This window comes from Megalobrama amblycephala, linkage group LG12 (assembly GCF_018812025.1).
Source record: "Megalobrama amblycephala isolate DHTTF-2021 linkage group LG12, ASM1881202v1, whole genome shotgun sequence".
Taxonomy (NCBI): domain Eukaryota; kingdom Metazoa; phylum Chordata; class Actinopteri; order Cypriniformes; family Xenocyprididae; genus Megalobrama; species Megalobrama amblycephala.
In genome coordinates this window covers 37,855,483-37,874,291 of record NC_063055.1, presented here as the reverse complement: position 1 = coordinate 37,874,291, position 18,809 = coordinate 37,855,483, and the positions used below count along the sequence as shown (strand labels likewise).

The 18,809-nt window shown below is 40.4% G+C and overlaps 2 protein-coding genes across 2 annotated transcripts in view; both read right to left on the bottom strand.

The window, feature by feature from the left end:
- Nucleotides 1-13,549, bottom strand: part of LOC125280465 (cytosolic sulfotransferase 3-like) — a 57,967-nt gene extending 44,418 nt beyond the window's left edge. Inside the window, exon 1 of the mRNA XM_048211021.1 lies at nt 13,426-13,549. Within this exon, the coding sequence (XP_048066978.1) occupies nt 13,426-13,449 (24 nt within the window). The 5' untranslated portion in view covers nt 13,450-13,549. The remainder of the gene's footprint in view (nt 1-13,425) is intronic.
- LOC125280464 (cytosolic sulfotransferase 3-like) lies at nt 7,300-13,564 on the bottom strand. Its single transcript, XM_048211020.1, has 8 exons — nt 13,426-13,564; nt 12,877-13,015; nt 12,572-12,697; nt 9,209-9,315; nt 8,693-8,819; nt 8,408-8,505; nt 8,158-8,332; nt 7,300-8,065 (listed from the first exon to the last, which is right to left on the bottom strand). The coding sequence occupies exons 1-8, from the start codon at nt 13,447-13,449 to the stop codon at nt 7,953-7,955; spliced, it is 909 nt and encodes a 302-aa protein (XP_048066977.1). The 5' UTR covers nt 13,450-13,564; the 3' UTR covers nt 7,300-7,952.
- Between the last annotated feature and the right edge of the window lie 5,245 nt (nt 13,565-18,809).

Below are 18,809 nucleotides of genomic sequence, written 5' to 3'. Positions count from 1 at the left end.
CAAGTCACGTCTTCGTTGATCGCCCAGAGTCAAGTTATGTCTCCGCTGATCACCCAGAGCATCGTCACGTCCCTGCTGAGCGCCCAGAATCACGGCACGCCTCTGGATCTGTCCGAGTACGGAGAGGATTGCTTTCCAGTGTGGCTGATCCACCGCTGATTTCAGCACGAGCGGCTGGCATTCCCAAGCATCAGCCGGCCGCTTCACACTCCAGCCCGCCGGCCGCTACGCTCTCAAACCCGCCGGCCGCTACGCTCTCAAGCCAGCCGGCCGCTTCGCACTCAAGCCAGTCTGCCGCTTCGCTCTCAAGCCTGCCGGACGCTTCGCACGCAAGTTCGTCTGTTGCAACGCTCTCAGGTTCGCCGGTTGCAACGCTCTCAGGTTCGCCGGTTGCAACGCTCTCAGGTTCACCGGTTGCAACGCCCTCAAGTTCGCCGGTTGCAACGCTCTCTAATTCACCGGTTGCAACGCACTCAAGCGCCCTGGACGCGATGGACAAGATGGCCGCTCCAGCCAGTGAGTCCGCTCCAGAGCCTGCTCCAGCCAGTGAGTCCGCTCCAGAGCCTGCTCCAGCCAGTGAGTCCGCTCCAGAGCCTGCTCCAGCCAGTGAGTCCGCTCCAGAGCCTGCTCCAGCCAGTGAGTCCGCTCCAGAATCCGCTCCAGCCAGTGAGTCTGCTCCAGCCCCGCATGCGCTTCCTGTCAGTCCCGTCATGGCCAGAAGGGCTGTGCTCACATTCTATGTTCTGGCTGTTTTGCGGGCCTGGAGGATGCAATCAGGCTTCTTTGACCATGGACCAGTTTGCCAGCCTGAGCCCGCTGCCATCCCGGAGCAGCCCGAACCCGCTGCAGTCCCGGAGCAGCCCGAGCCCGCTGCAGTCCCGGAGCAGCCCGAGCCCGCTGCAGTCCCGGAGCAGCCCGAGCCCGCTGCAGTCCCGGAGCAGCCCGAGCCCGCTGCAGTCCCGGAGCAGCCCGAGCCCGCTGCCGTCCCGGAGCAGCCCGAGCCCGCTGCCGTCCCAGAGCTGTCTACTCTCCCTGATACGGCCATGGAGGCCATCACCGAACTGCCCGCTCTCCCTGATACGGCCACAGAGCAGCCTTGGTCGGCCATGCCACCACCGCCTGGACCATTTGCTCTACCGCTGCCGCTCAGGCCATCTGCCCTGCTGGCGCCACCCGAGCTCCTTGCCCATGAACCCGCCAATGCCTCTCTTGATTTCCCCAAGAACTTTTTTGGGGGGGGCAGTATACCTAGGGGTGGGGAGTTTATGGTTGGGAACCCTGCACGGCCGCGGTCATCAGCGGCCTCCGAACTGCCTGTGGCTCCTGACCAGCCGTGGCGGCCCAAGCCACCTGACCTGCCGTGGTTGCCCGAACCACCTGACCTGCCGTGGTTGCCCGAACCACCTGACCTGCCGTGGCTGCCTGAGCCACCTGACCCGCCGTGGTCGCCAGAGACTCTTGACCTGCCGTGGCCACCTGTGGCACCTGACCCGCCGTGGCTGCCCAGGCTACCTGACCCACCATGGCTATCTTGGAACTTGCATTGGAGACCCTGCTCCCGTCCAGACTCCAATGCACCCACCCCCCCTCCCTATTTGTGCCATTTACGGCGCGAGGACGCGCCTTCCGGGAGGGGGACATTCTGTCACGATCACCATCTGTTCCTGTTACAATCCTGTCAGTTCCCGGACTACATTTCCCATCATCCCCCCCCTGTCAATCACATGCACTCACTCCACCAATCACCTGTTGCCACATACAGCCATGCACACTCCACACTAATCACCACACCCAGCTGATACGCATTACCTGGACTATAAAGGACTGTCACATACACCACCTCAGGGCGAAGTCTTGATTACCCAGTGTGTCATTTCCGAGCGTTTCCCTGTGTTTATTGTCTGCCTGTTTATTGTTACCGATCCTGCCTGTTTCCTGTTTATTGACCCGTTGCTGCCTGTCCTGACCCTTGCTTTGTATACCGACCTGTGAGTGATATCTGCCTGTCCTGATCTTTGCCTGTTCCTTGACCACGATTCTGCCTGTCCCTTGCTGTTCCTGTTTGCTCCTGTTTGACCCTGCCTGTACGACCACTCTCACTTTAATAAAAGCTGCAAATGGATCTCTGCCTCAGTCCCGCTCCGTTACAGGTACAATGTTTTGAGGAAACACAGTTTTTTGTTATTTTCTCTAAAACATTTGATGATATATAATGTAAAGTTCTTAAAAATACTTCTTTACTTGCCAGTGAAGGTGACTCATATTTTTTGTGGGTGATTAAATGGATACAAACAAGTGAAAAAAGCACTTTTCATTGGAGAAAATATGTGACGTGCTGAAACAGGACACAAAATGGACCCCTGTTGGTCATGTTATGGTCTTTTTTGCACTTTTATTGATTAGTATTTGAGTTATTCTGTCCTGAGATATGCTTGATCAATCAATTGGTGCCTTATTTTATTAAAAACAAACTAAAATAGACCATGTTGCCTGGAGGCAACACCTTACCATAGAGGGTTAAATGCAAATGAACTCGTGCTCCCAAGCTCGCTCCTCATTTCAATATACTGAGGCATACATAATACAGAAGCTAACAGCAAATATAACTTGCAAAATGGATCATTACAAACTGTTCTTGATGCAGCATATATGCCATGCATTTTCTGGATGTTTGCTAAAATTCGATTCTGAATGATTATGATAGTGCTGCACGGCTAATGTGGCTAAAGCTACACTGTTGGAGAATTATACAGACCACTTGCGTTTTTGGGTTAAAAATGAAAATAATGACATGGGTCTGGTCTTTGTGAATACAGTAAGAAACAATGGTAACTTTAGCCACATTTAAAGGATTAGTTCATTTCAAATAAAACGTTCTGATAATTTACTCACCCCCATGTAATTCAAGATGTCCATGTCCTATATAAACAAATGATCGCCTTACAAGTGCTTCTGCCAAAACCGCACTTTCGTATTCTTCAAGAAGCTTACGCTGTATGTCTTACACCTTCCCTATTAAATGGCGCTGCGTTCATTCCGTAAGTTGAATAGGGAAGGTGTAGGACATACAGCGTAAGCTTTTTGAAGAATACGAAAGTGTGGTTTTGGCGGAAGCATGTGCAAGGCGATCATTTGTGTTTATAAAGCATATACAGTTATATTTTTTAGAAAATGACTGATTGTTTCTCTAGATAAGACTCTTATTCCTCGTCTGGTATCTAAAAGTTTTAAAAGGTTTTTGAAGCTTTCTTTCCATCAATTATCTTTTTAGATAAAAACAAGGGCTGTGAAAAGATTGCGATTAATTTACATTTTTAACTGTAGCACAAACAGTTTAATATAGGTAGCCCTTTTTACCCGTAGTAAAATACGTTTTCTGTTGTTAGATGAGACAGATTTATGCAACAGATGCTCTTTACTCGTCTCACTTGAACTAAATAAATGCAGTAATTAAAGGGGCTCTATGTAATAATGACACCCAGTGTTCAAAATAGGTACTGCAGTCCAAATTCAAAATATTGTTTGGCCCGCCCCCTCGTTCAAAGACGCGGGTTGCCAGCTTTTACAGCATAAGGTTGCCAGCAACAATAGGGAGTGCAATTGACAATGAAAGCTGAGGAGACTTACACACTGTAAGCTGATGAGTTGATTTATCTGTTTTGATATGCTGTTGTTCATAGAGATATTTAGATGGATTCAGAGGCTTTTTAGTAGAGATGCACCGATTGCAATTTTCTTGGCCGATTCCGATTTCCGATTGTTTTGTTAGTGTGATCGGCCGATACCTATTTTTTGCTGATTCTGATTTTCTTTCTAAGAACTATAAATTACAACATATATAAACAAAAAATCTGCTTTTCTTCAATGCAGAGTTTTATTTTCATAAAAAAAAAAAAAACAAGTAAAAGTCAGTAATAAAATATAAACAGCTCAAATAAATGCAATAGAATAAAGAGAGCTATGAAACTAAGTTTTTCGGGTTAACTGGGTTTTTATTCAGGTAAGAAATACTACAGAAATTAAAGTAATCAAATGTAAAATAACACATTGTGTTATTTTGCATTGGTTACCTTAATTTCTGTAGTCTTTATTGCAAATAATTCTTAGTATTAAAGTTATACAACATATTCAGTCAAGAGCAGAAAGTGATTTTCTTTGTCTTTTGTTCTTTGATTAACATGACAGACAGCAGCAGGAATATTGGACTGCTGTCCCTTTAAGAGTTTATGAATGGTGTTCAATGGACCCAATATTGTTACACACAACATGAGTTCACTTTCTTAGCTATTTAACGATTAAAAACTGACTGTGTTTATCTGAATACTCGCCCAGATTGCCTGTGCCGCTGGTTTTGACATACTTTTGTATGTATTTGACAGTTTAAGCGCAGGAATGCGCTTATTTTGGTACTTGTGACTCTGTTTGACTTCTGTCTCTGAAGACTGTGCGTGGCTTGTTCGCTTCACTTATATAGATCAGTGGTGCGCGCACTTTCGGTGTGAGCGCGAGACCTGCGGGAATGACTAAAATTATGCGCAATACAAGCACTATTTAACCGGAGTGAATGAGACGAGAGAGAGAGAGGAGGCGCCCGCGCGGGTGTGTGTCACTTCACCGTGACAGAGAAGAGAGTGAGAACGCGCAGCTGACGTTATTGCCTGGTTCTCTGACCCCGTTTGTTTGCTGGTTTCCATGGCTGCAGTATGCGGTGTTTTCCGCCAACTGGCAACCTGTGATGTCGAAATACTATTGGATAAACTGCAGCACGAGGTTTCGCACAGACCAAAACAAAAACAGACATTCCGACACGGAACGCACATCTTCAAAGTAGAATATCTGGCTGTAGCATTGTTTTACTGAGAAACAAGTAGGTGAACTTAGAATGTTTCTTAAATATCTGCAAACATATTGGGGTATTTTTATGATTTATTAAAGTAAAAATCTTACATAGAGCCCCTTTAATAGAAACGCACAGGGGAAATACAAACACTGAAAATTATGCATTTAAATTACATTGGCTACTAATAATACAGTTAGCGATAATAATGTTATCAAATAAAGTTACTAAAGCATGCACTGAGTCCATATCATATTCCCATGTTTATTTATATCTCTGATGAGGATTGGTGCTTCGGTTGACAATAGCAAACATTAGATCTTCATGAAGGTCCAGTGTTGTTCCATGCAGAAAGAGAAGGCAGTTTTTGAGCCATTTAGCCCCCCAGCTGTCAGAACAATATCAGGATATATTACATACTTGAGTGTTTTGTATGGATAAAGAGATCCCTGTGGATCACCGCTGAGCCTGAACCGCAGAATCAACAGGAGAAAGATTAAAAGTCAAAGATCACGTATCTCTGTGTATCTCGTTGAATTTCCACACAGAGGTTACGTTAAACAATAATATAACAAGAATTTATTTTGTCTCTGATAGACCACCATCTTCTCTTTAATAAAAAAAAAATCTATTATATCTAGCCAAGTTTCATATTTAAGTTTCTTCCAGCACCAAATGCAAGCGTCGCTAAAGATTTTAGCCCCCATTTTGGCTCGCCGAAAGGTTTTGAGAAATCGCCGACAAATGCCCGAAATCACAGGCAAATCGGAGCTCGTTCACGCGAGTGACAATCACGCAGTGTGAATGAGCAAAGACACGTGAGATATTTGGCATGCTAAATATCTGGACCTGTCGGCGGTTCAAAATCCTGCTGTGTGAAAAGTGTTCTGACTGAAAACTACATCGGCGATGACCGACAGCCAATGAGAGAGCAAGATACAGAGCAGCGGGGAGTTATAGACCACAATATCAGCAAGCATGGCTTCATTTCAGAAAAAGGCTTCTTCTCGGTCTATTTGGACCCAAGAAATGGAAGAAAAATTAGTAGAAATTTAGAAATCAGCGCACAGGCAATTCGTATTGCAAGCTTCTTGCGGGCTACCATTTTTAATAATAATCCCAGTCTCGCGTGAGAACTCCGGACTTGCACGCGTTGTTTCCTTGTCACATCTCGCGTGTGTTTGGTTGTGAAACATAGTTTGCTGCGTGCCAGACAGAGTTGTCGGCGATTCTTCCTATTGTAAAGTCATGCAGTGTGAAACCTTCTGTCGCCAAACCATCGTTCAGTTTGAACACTGCAGCGACTGAATGCTGGCCAAGATAGTCATGCAGTGTGAAAAGAACAGTGACCCGACTACTTTGAAAATTGTGCAGTCTGAACTCGGCTTACAGGGTTAGTTCACCCAAAAATGAAAATTATGTCATTAATGACTCACCCTCATGTCGTTCCACACCCGTAAGACCTCTGTTCATCTTCAGAACACAGTTTAAGATATTTTAGATTTAGTCCGAGAGATTTCTGTCCCTCCATTGAAAATGTATGTACGGTATACTGTCCATGTCCAGAAAGGTAATAAAAACATCATCAAAGTAGTCCATGTGACATCAGTGGGTTAGTTAGAAGTTTTTGAAGCATCTAAAATACATTTTGGTCCAAAAATAACAAAAACTACGACTTTATTCAGTATTGTATTCTCTTCCGGGTCTGTTGTTCATCCGGGTTCACGACTCTCTCAGTGACGCTGCTGACGTGTTATCCGGTGCGCCCGAGCTTCATTTACAGTCTGAGGGAGACGCACGCTGTATTCAAGCTATTCTACATTGTTTGTATTTTGGTATTGCTTTATTTTTTAAAATGGTGCGTAAGTGTGCATGTCGCGGATGTCCTAATCGCCAAAAACAACGACGTATAAGAGCATTACCAATGCCGACAGATGAAAGGATTCAATGGAATCAATTCAATGGAATCAATTCAATGGAAATGATTCCAGAAGAGAATACAATGCTGAATAAAGTCGTAGTTTTTGTTATTTTTGGACCAAAATGTATTTTTGATGCTTCAAAAACTTCAATTCCATAAATGCGCCGATGGGAGTGGTAACTTTTGCGCTTGATCTACTGTTGACGCACAAATTAAAGAACACAGACACAGTCAAATCATTTACATAATGACCAACACAATCTACCAAGAGCAGCGCAAATTAGCTTTGAGTCGCAAATAAGCAGAGCTGATGCTCATCAGGTGCGGGTCGACACAAGGGCAACTTGTCACATGTAATATATGGATAACATCTTCCTCTGGCATTCAAAAAAAAATAATACGAGGGGAAAATATTTTCCTCCTTCTACCACATGCTCTCTGTTCTCTGCGGTGTCTCCTCTTAGCAGCAACCATTGCAGCCATGTTGCAAAATGGGTTAAGACATGTGTTAGGAAGAGGTAGGAATGACTCCGTTAACTGGTTGTAAGTTGCATTCACTACAGAGATTTACTGAAGTAATTAGGATTCAGAATTAGCAATCGGCACGGTATGGCATACAGGGATTTCTTTCTTGTTTCCAAACTACACAATATGCGTTACAGGTGTGAAGGTGTGATTATGTTGTCACTGATGCACACCAACTAAAACCGCTCAGGTTGTAGCACTGAATTGATTGTTTGAATTGGACATCCAAAAATGTACATCTATTATTTAAGTTTTTTCATGAAAAGAAATTAGCATTTGACTTACAAATGATATTTTTACCATATATACCAGAAAGATATTTTGAATAATGTTTGTAACCGAACAGTTGATGAGCTCCATTGACTTCCACAGTATGGAGGGGGAAAAAATACTATGGAAGTCAATAGTGCCCCAAATTCATTTGGTTACAAACATTCTTCAAAATATCTTCATTTGTTTTCAGCAGAGCAAAGAAATTTCTACAGGTTTGGAACAACTTGAGGGTGAGTAATTGATGAACATTTTCATTTTTGGGGTGAACTATGTCTTTAAGTTTTCACAGTGTTTGTGTACAAAAACATCTTAAATATCCTCTATGTGAAAACAGAAGAGCAACAATTAACCTTCTGCCAGACAACTGATTCTGGTGTAAGATCTAGAACTGTAATATTAAATCTCAGTGCGGAACTTGACAGTAGTATTCTTCATCTTCTCTTTGTAGACCTCATCAAACTCTTCATTTTGTGCCACTGTGAAGTGACATTTCCAGTCTCCAACTTTACCTTTTGGAACACAAAAAACAAGAAGATAATAAAATCAAGTGAAAGGACAGAACTCAGAAGGACATCATTAGATGATTCAGCAGTTTATTAACCTTTCCGCATGAAGGGTGAGATCTTGAAGTCCATGACAGGGACTGTGACATGGTTGGTCATGTTGTTCTGTTTCATGGCATCAAACTGAACCTCTTTTGTTATTTTCTCCCTTTCTTCGACTGAGGTGGACAAACCCAAGAAAGAGCACAAACGTTCCACCTCACGTCCAGTGTCCTGAAGATAAGGAAAACACACATTTTAGACACATTTTACACTTGATTAAATGGTCACTTAGTGAATTTAACTTACTTCAACCAAATCCTCATAGAACAAGTACAGTAGGTTAGAATACGTCTGTTTTTTCTCCCACCATCCACTGACATGATCATACCAAGGACCAAACACATCTGATGGGAAATTGCTAATGTTAAAACGAAACCTCCATACCAAAGTTCTTGATTGATAATGTAGGGGTGGTAATTGGGAAATGAAATATATTTACATTCTCAGTGTTTTTATATTTATAACATACTTTTTAAATCATAACATTAAAATTATGGATTGCACCAAGCTGTGATTGATAAATCTACTTACTTTTCCCTTTCATAAATTTCTCTAAGAAGTTGTTCCAGTCTCCGGGTTCAGGCTGTACCTTGTTCATTCGGTCAAAATGAAAATAGGAAACAGCATTGTCTTTTGCATTACGTCCTACATACACAACCTGGAATAAGTGGAAGAAAAATAATATGACAATAAAAGCTTATGCAATATTATTCAGAGAGTTTCATTATTTATTTCAGAACTACAATAGAGTACTTCACTTTTATTAATGCTGCACTGTGCAATTTCTGGTCCATTAGCGGAACCAAACTTAATTCCATGCATAGTGACTATGTCCAAACAGGTTTCACAAACATGTCCCACACCTGCCAGAATTTAAAGTGGCCCATTTGTTAAGGCTATGTTGACAGTTGGATCACATTTACTTTTTCAAAAGCTCATCTTTTAAATATAAATTAGAAAATGTCAGTATTTAAATAGAATGTCAAACTTTATCAGATTTGATTATATTTTATCACCACACAGTCAAAAGGATCCGCAGTACTTTACCCTTGAGTTCTGCTCCCAGAAGGACTTGGGTACCAGCTGAACAGGTAAATGAGTTTTGATGAGACGAGGAGAGGTGGGCAGATGATCAGCCATTTCTGTCCCTATAACTGATAATTATGATGTTTTTTAAAGCATCATTATTAGCATTATTCTTATGCCAAAAGCCCATTTGAGGCCTTGGAATAATTAACAATTTACATTCCAACAATGCAGGAAAAGATGAATAGGAGAAATGTTTATATATATATATATATATATATATATATATATATATATATATATATATATATATATATATATAAAACCCCGTCCCTAAACTAACTCATCACTGGGGTCTAAACAAATCGTACAAAAACGTACAAGTGAGGATGAGCAAATTAGTATGAATTAGCCACCTTATAAAATTACTTACGAATTGGCGAAAATCTAACTTGGGGGCCAAGAGGCAAGGCATTGATGTAGGGTCATTGAAACTCACTACACATTAGTTAAAGCCTTTAAGGGTTAGCTCACCCAAAAATGAAAATTTGGTCATCATTTGCTCATACCTATGTGTGTCGAAACAAACATGAAGATATTTTTAATGAAACCTGAAAGATTTCTGACTTCCACTGAAAGTCCATTGCACCACAACTTTCAATCTGCAAAAATTCATAAAAACACTTTAAAATTAGTCTATGAAACAAGCGTTTTAATCCAAGTCTTCTAAAGAGACTCAATCACTTTATATGAACAGATTTAATTTAGGATTTTATTCACATATATATTGGATTTTGGTGGAATGAAAGGAATGAAATCACCACCCAAATCCATGAAGTAGCCACAAATGTGCTGGGAAAGACAAAGTCGGGAAGGTGATTCATCAATACGGCGACTTGGTGGTGGACAGAAGAAGTCCAAGTGGCAATTAAGGTCAAGAAGATGGCCTATAAGGCCTGGTTCCAATCATATCTGGCCACTGATCTCCAGCAATATAAGAGTCTCAAATCAGTGGCAGTAGCAATAGCTAAGGTGAGACACTACAATGACCTTTATGACCAACTGGATATGCTGGAAGGGGTGAACAAGATCTATTGCCTTGCCAGCTCTCGCCACAACACCTCCCAAGACATTATCCAGGTGATGCATGCCAAAGATGCAAACCATCAGCTCCTCATTGACATGCCAGTCATCCTCCAATGATGGTGCAACTACTTCTCGCAGATCTCCAATGAAGATCTGAAATTACCAGCCCTGAACCTGTATCTGGACCCGTCCTGACAATCACTGTAGCCGAAGTACTGGCATGAAGAATGGTAATCAGATGATTGCAGAAAACAAGCCACCCCGAGCCTGGGCGAGCTCTGGAAGGGAAAGGGCAACGTAAGTAAATGTACCAAATACAGACCAATACATCTCCTGTGCCATAAAATGAAGATCTTTAAAAGGATTCTCGACAGGCACCTCTGAAGCACCACCCCAAATTAATGCATTTTTTCCAAGGGATGCGGATTAACCAATGCTATCCACTCTGCGCAGCTACTCATGGAGAAACATCGAGAGAAAAACAAGAAAGTCCACATGGCGTTCCTGGACCTGGAGAATGCATTTGACCAGGTCCCCCATGAACTGATCTAAAGTGCCCTTCGATCGCACCAGGTCCCTGAGGCCTATGTCCGACGGCCCCAACTCCTCTACCAGGATACTACCAGCATAGTCCACTGCCTGGCAGGAATCTCGCCAGCTTTCAGCGTTAGCATTGGAGTTCACCAAGGATCGGCCCTCTCACCCCTTCTATTCATCATATGCATCGATACGGCAATGGTTGAGATCCAATCGCCAAGCCTGCGGACACTCCTGAACGCTGACAACATTCTACTCGCCAACGGAGAGCGCCAGACCCTCAATGACCAAGTGCAACAGTGGAAAGATCGGCTGAAAGAGAATGGACTGTGGCTCAATCTCATGAAGACGAAGTAAATGGAATGCGGCCCACAATCCATAGGCACCATCAATGTAGATAGTTAAGACCTGAAGAAAATGGATTGCTTTAAATACCTTGGCTCCACTCTCTTGGTAGACGGCGACAGCCTCCCAGACGCACGTTTGTGTGCTGACACTGCCTGGTTAAAGTGGCGCCAAGTCATGGGATTCCTATGTGATCTGCGATTACCCATCCATCTCAAGACGAAGATCTATAAGACCGTCATGTGGCCAGTCGCACTCTACGGATCATGTTGGCTTGCATCCACCAAACACCAGCAGGTCCTCTACACCAGTGGTTCCCAAACCTGTCCTGGAGGACCCCTAGCCCCGCACATTTTGTATGTCGCCCTCATATAACACACCTGATTCAACTCATGTGCTCATTAGTAGAGACAGCAAAACCTGAAATGGGTGTGTCAGAAATAGGGAGACATACAAAATGTGCAGGGCTGGGGGTCAGGTTTGGGAACCTGCGTATGCGTATGCGTATGCTCCAATGGTGGCTTTGGCTGACCCGACTGGACCAAGTCATGAATAAGGACGTGCAAAAAGTATTGGGAGTGGCCCCAATCATAGAGAAAATGAGGGAAGCATGTCTCCATTGGTACAACTATGTCATTCGCAGAGGAGAAGAATTAGTTGCCAGACGAGCATTGCGCCTTAGCCCTGATGGACGGCAGCCACGTGGTTGACCGAAGAATACATGGATGGACCAGATCAAAGAAGATATGAAACAAGTCAATGCTGCCCCCAAGGACGCCCTGGACCAGAAGAAGTGGAGAGTGAGGAAAGTGGGAAGAGAAAGCAGGAAAGTGAAACTCGCATATAAACATTTATCAGTGAACATACATAGAGCACATCAAACATGGTCAACGGCAGCTCAATCATACTTGCACAAGAACAAACCGAATTGGTTCTCGCTCAAATGTGCTGGTGTGACACACGAGAACAAATCTCATGTTTGAGCTTCTGTTTATATTATTCATTTTCAATGTGCTTTATGTGTTTATGTGTGTTTATATTTGAATAAAAGCTTAAATTAAAGCTGTTTATCTTAAAAAGCAATAATTTATCTTCAGAAGACTTGGATGATTCATATGGATTCATTTTACAATGTCTTTATGAACTGAAGCTTGAAAGGTTCAGAAATCTGTCAGATTTCATAAAAATAACTTCATTTGTGTTTCAGGAATGACATTAGGGTGAGAAATTGACAGCAGAGTTTTCATTTTTGGATGAACCCTTGTGTTTTCATTTTTTAACCTTTTAAAAGTCTGTAAAGTAGATGCATGCCAGTTTTGGCAGTTTTTGAGGAGTACCTTTGAAACCATAAAACCTTTGTTTTATGTACTGAATAGCAATAAAATGGTTGATTTTACTGAATTGTAAGTATCTGACCTTTCAAGTCTTGAAAGCATGACTCCAGGAATGGGACTCTCTCATAGATTGGCTGGGAAGTCTGACGCTCTAGATCATCCTTACCAAAATACAGAAGGTCCAGTATATAAGAAACCCATGTGGTACCTAGCAAAATAATGGAAAGGGAGATTTAAAATAAATGTTTTAAAGGTCAGCTTGGAAAGACAATACATGGTCCTGTTTTATAGTGTTATCTAATGGTTAACTTAGCAGTATGCAATTAAGAGTCAAGTCAGCATGCTGGCCAAATTGAATTAAACAAAAACTCCATGCAGTAGTCTCACCTGCTTTGGGATAAGTGGCGATAAGAATGTCATCAGGTCTTGCTTGAAAGTTTTTCACCTTTTCCCAGTTGTCAGTGAAAAAGTGGGTCATAGAAATACCCTCAAAATCAAACATCTCTGGCCGACTGTGTAGTTGCAGCTGCAGTACAGAAAAGTTTCAGTTTAATGCTGAAGTCTCACTGCATTACCAGTAACAATATTATTGTATTATGTATAGAATATGTTTTTATTTTCATCTACTGTATTCACTTTTAGGAATAAAAAATGTTATTTAATGCATTACATATAATGTTGAATATTGGTAAGGGTATTCCACAGATAAGCCATAATAATTGGAGAAATTTGCAAATACTTGTTGCGTGTGGTCTACTGTATGTCACAGTGCACCTGCAATTGTGTATCAAGACCTCACAATTGTTCTTTAAAAACTACAATATTTTAATGTTTATGAATTCTAATGTATAACTGTTCATATCTTTAATACATAACTGGAATGAAACAGACAAATTATACTATCGTAAAACACTTCAAAGAGAATTATTTACTCACTGAAGACATGTCAGGGATTTCCATTATGACGAAAAAGTCTTTTAATTATCTGTCTTCTCTTCCACTGTCCTAGAATGTTTCTGGTGGCTCTCTTGTGTTCCTCAAAATGCAAAACGGGCCTCTACTCAGTGCAATTCAGTGCTGTCATTGCTATTCTGTTCACCCTTTTCTCTGTGCTTTGCACTCAGCTTTAAAGCAACATGTTACGCAAGTTCAAACAGCCCTCCCCACAGCAAAGAACTGAGAAAAAAAACAACTTAGTTTTACATGTGTCTTCTTTAGCATTCCAGAAGAGATCCCAACATTGCCTCAAACCCTGTTTGGTCATTTTGTTGAGTTTTTTTTAAACTGTGTTAGAAGCTATCATGCTACTATACATTTTCTGTTAATTTATCTGTCAAACTTCATAAAACTGTTTGTCAGTGTGCACTTTGCCTTTACTAAAGGGAAATCTTCATAAATGCTGTGGTAACACTGTTCCTGGGTCAAAGTCCAGAGTTTATCTATACAACCCTGCTTAAACACACACGCCTAGAAGTTTCTAATTATCTGAAAACCTTGATTAGCTTGTTCAGGTGTTTTTAATTAGGATTAGACCTAACCTTTATAGGATATATGCATTCACTCCCTGTCGTAGTTACCATAAATATGAGATTCCTACTTGTAAAAAGCATTCATGTCCTTGTGGAACTTGTAATTACAATTTATAAACTCAGAATTTTCCAAGAGCTCCAACTTGTACCACCTGACCACTGCAGATTCATTTTGACATTGATATTGTTGCCATAGAAAGTTTTGAGTTTTGTTTGAGATGTGTTCTTGTTAGTTTTGTCTTTGTTCATCAGTTGCCATGGTTTTTGATTTTGAGTTTTGTTTTCAATAAAAACTGTTTTCAAAGAGAAATATCCTTTATTTTCCACCTTTTATTTCAAATTCTTGCTGACACTATTACATTATATAGTTATAATATCTTTATATACGATAGGTAGAGGAACGTTATAAGGTGTGCAATTATTTTCCTGTAAACGCACAGCTAAAGTATAGTTCAAGGCAGGTCTTGACTGCATTAAAGTTCCATATCACTTCACCAAATGATTTCAGTTATTTCAAAGGTGCTATTAAAGTATTATAGTTACACTTAAGTATGGGGAACAATTCTCACTTTTAACTAGTTGCTGATTAGCTTGCATAGTAAATATTAATATTAATTATGAATGAATTAAAAGTGTTTATTAATTAATTAGTCAATATTAATTAATAGTGAATATGTTTTCCCCATACCAAAGTGTTACCACAATTTTCATGTTTTTTCTACAAAATTATTTATTTTTGTTATTTTAATTTATCTTTACAAATTCTTACTTAAAATAGAATTCAAGTAAGAAACAATACAGAAACTGAATGATCAAATGTAAATATAAAACACTGCAAAGTCTTCACATGAAATAAATATACACTGATTCATAATAATGCTACAAAAGTTATTCAGTCAAGAGCAGTGAGTGAATTTCTCTTTATCTTTTGTTGTTTGACAGACAGCAGCAGGTTTACTTTAATAGGCTGCTGTCCCTTTAAGACCTGATGCACGGACACAGATCCTACTGAAATGCATCCGATTTCTTTCCCAACTGATAATGTTCACTTAAGACTGTTTAGATGAATACTCACCAAGACAGATATTTTGACATAACAGTGTGTGCATTTGACCGTTCAAGTGCAATAAGGCGCAAATGTTTTGTAGTAGTCTAATAAAATCATTCATATAGCTATTGCATACCGTTGCGATATGCATATCGCGATATGAACATTTGTGATGTTTTCGATATATGACTAATCATATTCGATAATTTCAATATATCTTTCAGCCCTAAGTCAGGGTACCAACAGACACAAAGAAATGTAGAAAAGCACTGGTGAAGATTCATTCATTAGTGACACTGATGGTTGTGTCATCCAGCGATCATTCCATAAAAAAGGCCACTGCCACAAGGGACTCAGCTTTGGTCATTTTGGTCTTTTTCATACCCTGAAGCAAGTGCTTCAAACTCCTCATGCCAAGAAAATGCTTTCAGAAAGTGGAAGCCCTGCAAAGAAAGAACTTCCTGCTGGTGAAACAAAACAATTGACAAAACAATAAGAAAGCTAATTAAACTATCTTATTATTATTATATTTTTCATTTTTATAAATATATACCTGTTTTTCCTACATTTACTGAAAAGCTGTAGAATAAATTGCAAAGAGTTTGAAGTTATCATCATCTACAGTGGGTAATATCATCCAAAGATTCAGAGAATCTGGAACAATCTCTGTGCGTAAGGGTCAAAGCCGGAAAACCATACTGGATGCCCGTGATCTTCAGGCCCTTCGGGACGGCACTGCATCACATACAGGAATGCTACTGTAATGGAAATCACATAATTAAAATCAACATCATAAAGGACAAAAGTAATAATTACCATTAGCAGACAGAGCTGGATATCCAATCCACTTAAAGCTCGTCCCATGTTCTGTATCGTCTTTTCATAAGATTCAATCCGAAATATCGGCTTGTCAAAATTTGTCATTTCACTTAACCCATCTGTAATGATAAAACACTAATTCCAGTGGTTAATGACATATACACACTGAGGACAGATTATTTCCCCAAACTAACACATACAAAACATAAAGTTCAGTCAACCTCACACACACACTCACACTAGACACATGAATATGAACCTGCTCATTGTCAAGGTTTGCTTTTTGTTTTAATTCTAAAAACACATTTAAATTTCCCATTTTCCTGTAGGTTTTAATCTTATGCAGTCTCAAATTATGTCTCTTCACTATAATTTGTTTTCAGAAAAATCAGCTGGGTTGTTTTGGTTCTAATCTCATTGCTTTGTTTAAGCTTTAGCAGGCTGATAACAGACAGACAGAGCTCCATCCTTTTCCTCACTCAAGCAGTCTCTCTCTCTTTCTGCGCAAATAAATCTTTTCAACAGAATCACAAATCTGTAACTTAGACAGATTTTAATATTAAGTTATTATATAGAACCCTTGGTCATTCACAAAGGTTAAAGTGTAAATGTTCAACTTTCAAATAAAGACCATTACCACCATCTAAAATATGTTATGCTAGTGGCCATTTTTGAGGTTATCTTTAGTTTAAATGCTGAATGCACTTATCTGTCTCCTGAATCTTCAAAATCAGTGTTCATCTTTAACCACCACCATGTCTACGAATTATACTCTGCCATGTCCCATGACCTGCAAGAGTAAAAACTATAGACACACATTAGTTCAAAATCAACACAGCCTCATTGATTTAGTGATTCATAGTACTGTTGAATCTAAAACGTCTATACAGTTCTTGCCAATAGGGCAACCAACATCATGTTAATTTTACTCTGGTCTCCCCAGAAATTACGGACAATCACCTCATGGTCTCAGTCGGCTCTTGAAAGCTCATTCCCATCAGCTCTTTATCAATAATCTTCTCCTCAGGGTCTTGTCCCCTGGCATAGTTGTGGACTTGTCACCATGAAAAACAAGCCATCTTAGGAATGCGGTTTTTGGTGAGTGGTATAGAGGAACATTTTTGGGGCAGACTGCTGTACCTCTGACAGCCTCCCCCTTTTGATGCTGCTGGCCTCACAGACATCCGCTCAACTCTTATACCCATCTCACATAAACACCTCCCTCCAGGGTAGATGCCCAGTGGCGGCGGCAACCCCCTGCCTTAGGTTGTCCTCTGTATGGCCAAAGAGGATCTTACCCGTCATTGAGAAATCACCTCGTGCACACTGGTTACCGCTCTTTCCCATTCCAGATCTTTGACAGTTTTCTTCAACAGAATCAGGTGTTTTCTGGAGCTTAGGGAAGTTGCATTCAAGAGCCACCAGAGCCATTGGACTGCCTAATAGTGTTAAAACATGGAGACAGGTTAATAACAGCAGTATTTAATCACTAAAATCATTAGACTGCATTCTCTCAGCAGTAATATATCCATGCAGAGATTGTTCTCAGTGAATTTAATTCTCACTGTCCATTCAGTGTAGTGGTTTGCCACATCTATAACCGGAGCCATCGGTGCACATGGTGGTGACAAAGATCAGACAAAAAGTTACTGGTCATAGAAAAAATTCATCAAAATAGTCACTTATATCATTCAAGGTCTGTATTACCATTTTAAAGACCTCTTTCGACTCTCATTAAGTTTTACTTTGACACATTTAACAACAAATGGCCCTCTTTATGGCAATCATTTCTTTTAACATCTCTGTGTCCATGATTTTCAACTTAGACACTGTGCTTCACTATAAACAGCTTGTTATCACTTATGACACAAGCTCAGATAGCAGCATTTAGCTGACTTTGAGTGAGAGAGACTCTTTTTTATCCACAATTTTTATTATACAGACAAAATGAAAGACAGGCAGAGTGAGAGAGACTCTGAGGATTTCAGGACTGGTAAACTGCCTTTTTATAACTTTTAACTTTACCTATATCTTGTAACTCTGGCCCAACTTAAGACTTTGCCAGAATTGACATCTGTTTTCAAATAAACATTATTTTTATATTTGTCTTTCACCCATATATCAAGGAACTGAGACATTACAAACTTCCGATCAGGTTGAGTCTCTGTGACACTGGCAGTCTCATTTTTGCCATTTAAACCCTCTATGTCATTTTGACCATCAAAAACCAAATATTTAGAACTTAGAGGTCCTACATCATTTTAGTTATTCACATTCACAGTATGTGCTCATCACAAGAAAACATACTTGAGACTGTTCAAATATTTTTCCATAAAGTGAAACATTCTTTCAGAAGATCCAATCATCCCTATTTTCATTCTCTACTTACTTTTTATATATTTTTGTAAATCACGTTTTAGATTTATTTTCAGTAATTTTACATTAACCTGTTTTTGTCCATTTAATATAAAACTTATTATTATAGTTTTCCCTTCAAAAGAAATGCTACGTTAAGACTACAATCTTTTGACCTTATTGTTATCTATTGTTCTTTCTCAGTTTCACAAGCCCATTCTCAGACAGAGTGGAATTTTTTTTTTTTTCCTTGCTTCTTTCTTTCCTTTCTTTTGTTTACAATATTTGCGAATATGGCCAAGTTTTCCACACTTGTGGCATTTAAAAAGCTTCACGTAGAAGTCACGAGCAATATGCCCTCTCTTATCGCACTGGTAACATTTTATGTCATCTTGTGGATGGGTTTCAGCTTTAACCACAGCAGCTGACAATTTGCCTATATTTTGATCTTTGTGAGCTTGTAAACGGCTCCAAGTTACAGCACACCATGATAGCAGCGAGTCCCATTTTGGAATGTGAACAGAGCCACTGATAAGCAGTTCTCTGTATTTGTTTGATAGTCCACCAGT

Coding starts and splice junctions, on each gene's coding strand:
- LOC125280464 (XM_048211020.1), bottom strand. CDS start 13,449: ATGGAAATCCCTGACATGTCTTCA. Junction 12,698..12,876: donor CGCCACTTATCCCAAAGCAG/GTGAGACTACTG, acceptor TTATTTTGCTAG/GTACCACATGGGTTTCTTAT. Junction 8,066..8,157: donor CTCACCCTTCATGCGGAAAG/GTTAATAAACTG, acceptor GTGTTCCAAAAG/GTAAAGTTGGAGACTGGAAA.